This window comes from Mobula birostris, chromosome 9 (assembly GCF_030028105.1).
Source record: "Mobula birostris isolate sMobBir1 chromosome 9, sMobBir1.hap1, whole genome shotgun sequence".
Classification (NCBI taxonomy): domain Eukaryota; kingdom Metazoa; phylum Chordata; class Chondrichthyes; order Myliobatiformes; family Myliobatidae; genus Mobula; species Mobula birostris.
The window spans coordinates 42,517,355-42,527,000 of record NC_092378.1 but is presented as its reverse complement, the minus strand read 5'-3'; the positions used below and the strand labels follow the sequence as shown (position 1 = coordinate 42,527,000).

Below are 9,646 nucleotides of genomic sequence, written 5' to 3'. Positions count from 1 at the left end.
GTATCTTGGCTTGCTTTTCACTAACCATCTAATCAGCTGAATTTTCTCCACTGCTCTGGTGTTTCTGACAATATAAATAGATCCTCTTCTTCCTCACTGCCTCTCCATCTTGGCAAGAAAGATCACATGACTTCACTTTCCTCTCCATAGCCCTCAATGAGTTGTCATTTTAATTTGTGGTGTTCTTTTCATGCATCTATTTTGGAATCTTCCTATTAACTTTGTAACTTGATAGTATAACATCACTAAAGTTTTTCTGCTATACTCGGAAGCACCATCTCTTGTAATGATGATAATTAAAGAATGTTTGTCATCTTTCATAACCTATTAGCTTTAGACATGATCACTCTCTTTTTCTCTACCCTATTGTCTGTCAGAGTGCCTTTGCTTGGTCCTACACTAGTCTATCCAAACATATCCACAGACTCTCTATTGATGGTCATCTCCCTACCTTTTAATCTTACCTCTGGAGTTCCCAAGAATCTCCCTTCAGATGCTTCCCTCTCCCACACCTATATGATCTTAGAATTGCAGAAGTTCAATTCCAAGGAAAACAACCTCTTTATTTGTGTGGTGGTTGGGAGGGCTGGTGTGGGTTAGACATTCCCACAGGATTTCCAATCCCTCTGGTTTTCCAGTGGCAGGTTGGATTCTTTTTTAGTGGACTGTAGAAGGCTGAGTTTAGGTTATTTTTGAGATGACTATAGAGGTGGCATTTTCCATCTCAGAGAGTCCAAGTGACAATAATTGGGTGACAGCTTGGAGTATGATAAAAAAAATCATAAAGAACAGAGAGGAAGGCAAAAGAGGTGGGGGCATGGCATTGCTAATTAGGGATAGTGTCACGGCTGTAGAAAAGGAGGAAGTCATGGAGGGAAGGTCTACTGACTCGGTGTGGGTGGAAGTCAGAAACAGGAAAAGGACAATAACTCTACTGGGTGTTTTTTATAGACCCTCCAATAGTAACAGGGATATCAAGGAGCAGATGGGGAGGCAGATTCTGGAATGGTGTAATAATAATAGGGTTGTTGTGATGGGAGATTTTTAACTTTCCTAATATTGATTGGCATCTCCTTAGCACAAAGGGTTTAGATCCTTTAGACAAAGGAGTTTGTTAGGTGTGTTCAGGAAGGTTTCCTGATGCGATATGTGGATAAGCCAACTATAGGAGAAGCTGTGCTTGTCGTATTGGGAAATGAACTTGGTCAAATGTCAGATCTCTTGGTGGGAGAGCATTTTGGAGGTAGTGACCACAACTCTATCTCCTTCACCATAGTGCTTGAGAGGGACAGGAGCAGTCAATTTGGGAAAACATTTAATTGGGGTGGGGAAAGTTTGATGCTTTTAGGCAGGAACTTGGGAGCGTAAATTGGGAGCAGATGCTCTCAGGGAAATACATGGTTGAAATGTGGCAAATGTTCAGGGAACACTTGCATGGAGTTCTGCATAGGTATGTTCCATTGAGGCAGGGAAAGGATGGTAGAGTTAAAGAACCATGGTGTACAAAGTCTGTCAAAAATGTTGTTAAGAAGAAAAAAAAGCTTACAGAAGGTCAAGAAACCAGGTACTGTTAGAGCTCCAGAAAATTACAAAATTGCTAGGAAGGAGCTTAAAAATGGAATTAGGAGAGCTAGTAGGTGCCATGAGAAGGCCTTGGTGAGCAGGATTAAGGAAAACCCCAAGGCATTCTACAAGTATGTGAAGAGCAAGAAGATGAGCCATGTGAGAATAGGACCAATCAGGTGCGATTGTGGAAACGTGTGCATGGGGTCAGAGGAGGTAGCGGAGGTACTTAATGAATACTTTGTTTCAATATTCATCAGGGAAAAAGACCTTGACAATTGTGGGGATGACTTACAGTGGACTGAAATGCTTGAGCATATAGACATTAAGAAAGAAGATGTGCTGGAGCTTTTGAAGAGCATTACGTTAGGTAAGTCAGCGGGACCAAATGAGATATACCCCAGCTACTGTGGAAAGTGAGGGAGGAAATTGCTGAGCCTCTTGTGATGATCTTTGCATCATCAATAGGGACGGGAGAAGTACTGGAGGATTGGAGGGTTGCAACTGTTGTTCCCTTGTTCAAGAAAGGGAGTAAAGATCACCCAGGAAATTATAGACTAGTGAGTCTGACTTCAGTGGTGGGCAAATTGTTGGAGAAGATCCTGAGAAGAAGGATTTATGAGCATTTGGAGAGACATAATCTGATTAGGGATAGTCAGCATGGCTTTGTCAAGGGCAGGTCGTGTCTTACAAGCCTAATTGAATTATTTGAGGATGTAACAAAACATATTGATGAAGGTAGAGCAGTGGATGTAGTGTATATGGATTTCAGAAAGGCATTTGGTAAGGTTCCGCATGCAAGGCTCCTTCAGAAAGTAAGAGGCATAGGATCCAAAGAGAGCTTGCTTTGTGGATCCAGAATTGGCTTGCCAACAGAAGGCCAAGGGTGGTTATAGATAGTTCATATCCTGCATGGCGGTTGGTGATCAGTGGTGTTCTGCAGGGATCTGTTCTGGGACCCCTCCTCTTTGTGATTTTTATAAATGACCTGGATGAAGAAGTAGAAGTCAGTAAGTTTGCCAATGACAGAAAGGTTGGGGGTGTTTGGGAGGGTTGTCAGAGGTTACAGCAGGACTTTGAGAGGATGCAGAACTGGGCTGAGAAGTAGCAGATGGACTTCAACCCAAATAAGTGTGAAGTGGTTCATTTTGGTAGGTCCAATTTGAAGACAGAATATAATATAAATGGTAAGATTCTTGGCAGTGCAGAGGATCTGAGAGTTCTTGGGGTCCGTGTCTATAGGACACTCAAAGCTGCTGTGCAGGTTGACAGTGTTGCTAAGAAGGCGTATGGTCTGTTGGCATTCATCAGTGGTGGGATTGAGTTCAAGAGCAATGAGGTAATGTTACAGCTATATAAGACCTCGGTCAGACCCCACTTGGAGTACTATGTTCATTTCTGGTCACCTCACTACACGAAAGATATGGAAACTATAGAGAGAGTGCAGAGGGGATTTACGAAGATGTTGCCTGGATTGGAGGGCATACCTTATAAGAATAGGTTGAGTGAACTTGGCCTTTTCTCCTTGGAGCGACGGAGGGAGAGAGGTGACCTGATAGAGGTGTATAAGACGATGTGGGGCATTGATCATGTGGATAGCCAGAAGCTTTCCCCCCGGGCTGAAATGGCTAACACGAGGGCACATAGTTTTAAGGTGCTTGGAAATCGGTACCGAGGGGATGTCAGGGGTAAGTTTTTCACACAGAGAGTGGTGGGTGCGCGCAATGCACGGCCGGCGGCGGTGGTAGAAGCGGACACAATAGGGTCTTTTAAGAGCCTCTTAGATATGTACCTGGAGCTTAGAAAAATAGAGGGCTACGCGCTAGGGAAATTCTAGGCAGTTTCTAGAGCAGATTGCATGATCGGCACAACATTGTGGGCCGAAGAGCCGGTAATGTGCTGTAGATTTCTATGTTCTATGAAGAGGGATGATATGGTTGAACGGGATAAGAGCATGAGATGCTTTCTTTGGGTATTGACTCAGGGCAACAAACAAAAACTCTCCCAATGGCTGGGTGTGGGGCTGGGGGTGATCTGAAGTAAAAACAAAGGGTAAAAACAGACTAGAAGAGATAACTCTGCCCTTCGACCCTGCTTCACCATTTAGTTAGATCGGAAACAGGCAGACGGTGTTTAGCCAAAACTAGCCAAACACTGAATTTTCACAAGTATCTCAAAATCTTGATCTTCCTTACTTCCTCCATCGGCGGTCGCAGAATTACTTCCACATTTCCCCGTGATTTCAAGTTCCCGGCGCCCCCGGTTTTTTTCCCCCTTGCCTTAAGCCTCTCAGTTATTTGCTGTGGTGGAGCGGGGACCGTTGAGGGAAGAGAGTGAGGTGGGGGTGGGGGGAGAAAACTTTGGGGACTAGAGCCTCTGAGGGGAGCTTCACCTCTTGCAGCGTATCTCCTCTGTGAGGCGTCAGGGAGGGGAGCAGCGGATCCTTGCCCGGGGCGGGAGTGTGGGGGTGGGGTGGGGTGGGGTGGAACAGCCCGTCTCCAGATCTCCACGAGCGCCCGAACACCCCAAGTGGTTGTGCTGACAAAAGCCTTTTAAATGGGGAACCGGTAGAGCGGGGAAACAAAACGAAGGGGTGGGAGAAAATAAGCGTTGAGATGGAGATTATTATGCACGTGTGAAGATGTTCTGCATTCGGGAGAGCTGAGTGCCGGTTACTGGCTCAGACCTGGGATAGGGGTCAGATCCGTCCTAGGTACTTTCCCCGAGCTGTAGGATCTTACGTTAGTCAGGTGCTGGGACATTGAATCAAAGCCAGCAGCGAAAGAAAGCGGCGAACTGTTTGTTGGTTTAGCTGACGGGTCGTTTTGTGCTCGTTTATTGATCTGGTTTCCTGGTCGTACATCAACAGGGCGCCGTGCGGAGCCACCTCTCCTTCGTCTTTGCAAAGGATTCTGACGCCGGAAAGCTGGGGGCAGCGCTCAGTTCTCAGTGAGGCAGAGGCTCTCCGTTTTCCCTCCTGGCGTCCCGGGAGGGTGAGGGTCGGCAGCGATGTGGCAGATGCCGGGCACAGACGTGATCAAAAAATCCACGGGAGCCTCCAGCCGATGTCCCGTCCAGTCAGGCTGCAGTCGCCTCCCCTCCTGCTAACCCTTACATCGCCGGGGCAGCCGAGCCTTGATGCGCCTGGTCCAAGTCTCCCAGCCCGTTCCGAGGAAAGCAGCAGAGCAGGGAGCGGCAGCATGAAGCCGCGGGAGATCCAAGCTTCTTGCCGACGCTGGCTCCTCGCCGCCAAGTGTTGCTGGCTCCTGGCAGTGATGCAGAAAAGCCAAGCCCAGGAACATGCCCATTCCATCCGGCTGGAAGGCGACCTCATCCTCGGGGGTCTCTTCCCAGTCCACGCCCGGGGGTCGTCAGGGACCGCTTGCGGCGAGATCAAGAAGGAGAAGGGTATTCACAGGATGGAAGCCATGCTACACGCCGTGGACCAACTCAACCGCGACCCCGACATCCTGACCAACATCACCCTGGGCGTCCGCATCCTGGACACCTGCTCCAGGGACACTTACGCCTTGGAGCAGTCGCTGACTTTCGTCCAAGCCCTAATCGAGAAGGACGCCACCGACGTGAGATGTGCCAGTGGTGAGCCTCCCATCATCGCCAAACCCGATAAGATCGTGGGAGTTATAGGTGCCTCTGGAAGTTCCGTCTCCATCATGGTCGCCAACATCCTGAGACTTTTTAAGGTAAGTGTATTGTCAAATAATAAATCGGCGTTTCTCGTGGGGTCATTGGCTCCGTTCCGTAAAGGCCGATGATCGCCAATTTATTGTATTCTCGCTTTAGCTAAAATGTTTTGTTTAATGTTTGGAAGTTCAGTGCGCCATGGGGGATGGGGGTCACAGTGAAAGGGATTGAATTCGGCCGAGGGAGCAGGACAAATTTCTCGGGGGAGCGCGAAGAGCTTCTTGGGGACCCTTCGGACGGTTGTTCCTATTGGTTTTAAACGTGCTACGTTTTGTCAAGAATCCGATGGGGGAGATTCATAGGTGGCTTTAACTGAATCCATGGGGCATTCTGGAAGGCGTGGGAAAGGGGAAATGAGAGAGGGTGTGAAGGAACGTGTGGAGAAAATAACTTAACACGCACCAACTATCCCAGAACATCTGTCATAGAATGAGATTATGTATAAACTTCCAGCACGACAATATGGCCATGTAGGAGGTTGTCGAAGAACACCAACACCCTTGCTTTAAGCGGAGATTGGCCGGGAGGTGGGGGGGGGGATATCTCTGATAGATTTGACTATTGTTCTTGCAAATAAAGGTAGATGTTCTGTATTTTAATAAATAAGTTGTTATTCATGCCATGCAATGAAAGGGACGGCGACGGCCAGGCAAGCAGTTTGAAGGCTGTGTACTATTGTTCACAAGAAATGTAAAGTTGGAAGCCCCGTGGTTAGGCTCTTGGGATTCTAACGCTGCGGCCCCATTTACCTCCACTCCTGAATCACCCGGGATCGGAGTGTGAACTCCCCTGCACCCAATCTCCAAATGCTAACAAAATTCTGTTCTCAAAAGTTATGGCAGAGGTTGAGATCCAGAGGTATTAAAGCAAAGTTTGCTTGCGCAGTTTCCCAATGCCCAATGATTTTACTGTGGGCAACGTTAAGTACAAACTAGAAAAACTGTGTAGTGTAGGGCACCGAAATAAAATGTTTCGCTGCGCTTCCTTGCTCTAGTTCCCTTCCATGTGTAGTTTCTCTGTTACCCACTGCAGTGCCAGCGGGACAAGTCGATAATTATTTCGGTCAACTAGTTCGAATAAAACGGAGCTTCCGTTGGCAAAATGGTGTGGACGGGGCAATGGTGAATAGGACGGCGGACAGCGGCTATGGTGGTTCAGTTGGTTGGATAATACATGAGCAAAACAGTATAAAGACATTATGCTGTGACTGCAGAGACGCACATATCTTGAAGGATTGATGTAACAATGTAATTAGACTCGGAGCATACGCGGAGCAGTTAATCACAAACTCGGTCGTACACTGAGCTTCTGAATGGGTTAACCATAGTTGATAGTTGATACTGTATTCATGTCGTTGGCTCTGCATATTGTAAGGCGTGTGAAGCCTGACAGTTGAGGAATCCATTTGTATGCGGGAGCCAACACCACCTAACACGCCTTACAACATTTTCATCATTAACTGTGACAAAATGCAATCTGTTCAGGAATCTGATGCAAAGAATCTGGCTCTCTCAGACCCGTGCGAGAGAGAAAAACAACTCAAGCCACCGGGATGAACTTTAGTCTGACTTGGGACAGCCCGGTCCTATAAAGCTTTCCAAGCCGTTTGGATGCCAACGTACCATTGCTACTATCTAGGATATAATCTCAACAAATGCAATTTACACAATCTAAAAGCGAATGAGATTCCGCGGTTCGACAATGACAAAGGGGTATCTTTTAGGTCGCTATAGTGCACAACAAAGTAAACGACCCCTCTAAACATATTACGGGGTAGTATTTAACAAAGGGGAAGTCTTTGACCGGAGCTTGTGGGAATTGCAAGCTGAAATAACACCCACAACTATAAATGCCTTTAGGAAATATTTCCCGTTTGTCGAGTTGTCCATGGATAGAAAATGGTCATGCTTCAGAGAATGACTGGTAAGAAAAATCGTTTTTTATGTGGAATGTATTCATGCAGTCTCTGATAGTCTAAGTAATAATATCACTAACGCAATGAGCATGGATGGAAAAGCAGGAATGCTAACCGTCAGGTCAATGCTCCAGCTCCTGAACGTACTAAATTTGTAAGACAAGCGAGAGGACCTCCAGGAGGCACTCTTGCATCATCAGGGTTATACCTGGTGGAGAAACCTAGACCTGTTACAGTACTGATCTTGGCTGAAGTCTTGCGGGAAAATAGTAAGCAGAGAGCCATTGCTTTTCCACAGGTAGAAGGGAAAACAGAAAACAATTCTTTCTTACCTGCTCTAATATTCTTTTGTGTCATAAATTTCATTTCGGCGGAATATTGGCTTAGGGGAAGGTATTTGCACATTTCTTAGGGAATTATAAGAAACTTACTGTTGGTAGACTCTCAATTATTGTCCTTTCCTAATGGACCACAGAAGGAAGTGATTCAACAAAATGGCTTGCTTGGCCATTTCTGAGTGGGGTCAACAGCAATGTACACTAATCCCCTGTAGCCCACAGCAAGCTTTAGTGCCATATTTCCTTTTATGAATATTAGCCACCTGGTCATAGTCATGTCATCACATACTTTCTTAAAAGTTCTTTTTCAAACAATTCAAATGTTCAAACTTTTATCATGGAGTTGAATTTGCAGTCTCTCGCCCTTTAGTTCAAAATAATATAACAGTACGTGACACACTGTGTTGCTCTCAAACAAGATGAAGACAATAACTACTAATGAACACATTGAACTTTAACTATTTCTCAGTAAGCACCAATACTGACTGGTTGCTCTTTTTATTTGTTACATGTGCATTTCAATTATCATATAATTTCTGTCTAAAATATTAGTTTAAAACATGGTGCTATTGAAAACAAAATATGGTTTTTCAAAAGTAAATCTATCTTGTGAGCTCACATCTAGTTGCAGGGAAAATATGTAAGAATAATTATACTTTGACTAACATAAGGTTCAAGATTGATTATTGTCGTTCTTCAGGACACAAGTGCACAATCTGGAACTGATGCAGCATAAAGCACAATAAAAACAGAAAATATAAATATAAAAACAGTCCTATAAAACATAATTTACAAATAACTGTACATAAAGGGACACTAGGTGATGTGTATAAGGTGGTGCAGGGGTTGGTGGAGCGGGGTTTTGAGCCTAGTGGTCCTGGCATTGATGCTTTGTAGACGCTCGCCTGATGGGAGTGGGGCAAGAACAGTCCATAAACAGAGTGGAGTACGTGGGATTCTTTACGATGTGACTGACCTATTCCTGGCACCCTTCTGTATAAATGTATAAGTGATCTGTTTTAAATGATTAGATTTGCTTTGCAAGCAAACTTTGAGTTTTTGCGATGAGTTTTTGAAATGAAAGCATGGAAGCAGCCACGGAGAACAACCTTCAATGTGACACTGCGCCATATTACTTCTTTTCCTGCTCCTAAAAGTGGGTCCTCAGTTAGCAAATGCAGTCTCCCTGTCCTTCAGATTTCATCATTTCCCAATAGTTTATTGTCATATACACAGGGTGCAATAAAACTCCTTGTTTGCATGAACCTCACAGAGTAAACCGTGTGCATGGTAATACTGAAAACAACAATAAATACAGCGGTGAGCACGGAACAATAGAATGGTGCCAAGTGTGGTGCTGTAAACTGAAGTAGTGCAAGCAGGAATGCCAAATAACGGGTGAGGTAGAATGAAGGCTTTGAGGGTGCGGCACCACCAGGAAGGGGACGTGAAAGATGTGTTGGCTCAGGAATCTGCCATCATGCCATTAAGAAAATGGAAGCTTTCTTCATCTGAGGATAATTCCTGTCATTTAATTGCCACCTTTCTTCACCCCTCCCTCTGCAAATGGAGTTCTCACCATCTTAAAAGTTCCTCCCCTCAGACAGTTAAACTGCTCAAACGTTTTAGTTTCTACCCTCCCCCACCTCGCACCTTCTTCAGCTTCTGCCACTTCACCGTAAACACTTTAAACCACTTTTTGTAATATTGCAAATATATGCGGCCATCTATGCATTTATACACATTTTATTCCTATTTCTGTACTGCTGACTTTATTTTTATAACGTTCTTTATTCTGTTCAATTGTTGAATATTATAGTTTCTTGTTGCATGTAGCAGAAATACACCACAGTAATTTCCTAATACATGTAAATGTATGTGGTGAATAAGTCGATGTCTTTCTCTAGAGAAAGAGTCGGGAAGAGTGTCGAGCGAACATTTCTTCCTAGACCTTAGCAATGAATATACATGCACCATTTGCTGTTAAGAAAAGCCTTGCCTACAGAAATCTGTTGTCTGGTATAACTAAACCTGCAATTTTGGAGAAAGACAAGAGTAACAATGCCACGGGATGTCAGGGAAGCAATGGAAATAAACCAAAGAATATTGGGCTCCTTCCGAGGTA

General features: G+C 45.0%; 1 protein-coding gene across 1 annotated transcript in view; it reads left to right on the top strand.

The window, feature by feature from the left end:
• Positions 1–4,628: 4,628 nt before the first annotated feature.
• Positions 4,629–9,646, top strand: part of LOC140203291 (metabotropic glutamate receptor 8-like) — a 407,290-nt gene continuing 402,272 nt past the window's right edge. Inside the window, exon 1 of the mRNA XM_072269304.1 lies at positions 4,629–5,267. Coding sequence (XP_072125405.1) covers positions 4,629–5,267 — 639 coding nt within the window. The remainder of the gene's footprint in view (positions 5,268–9,646) is intronic.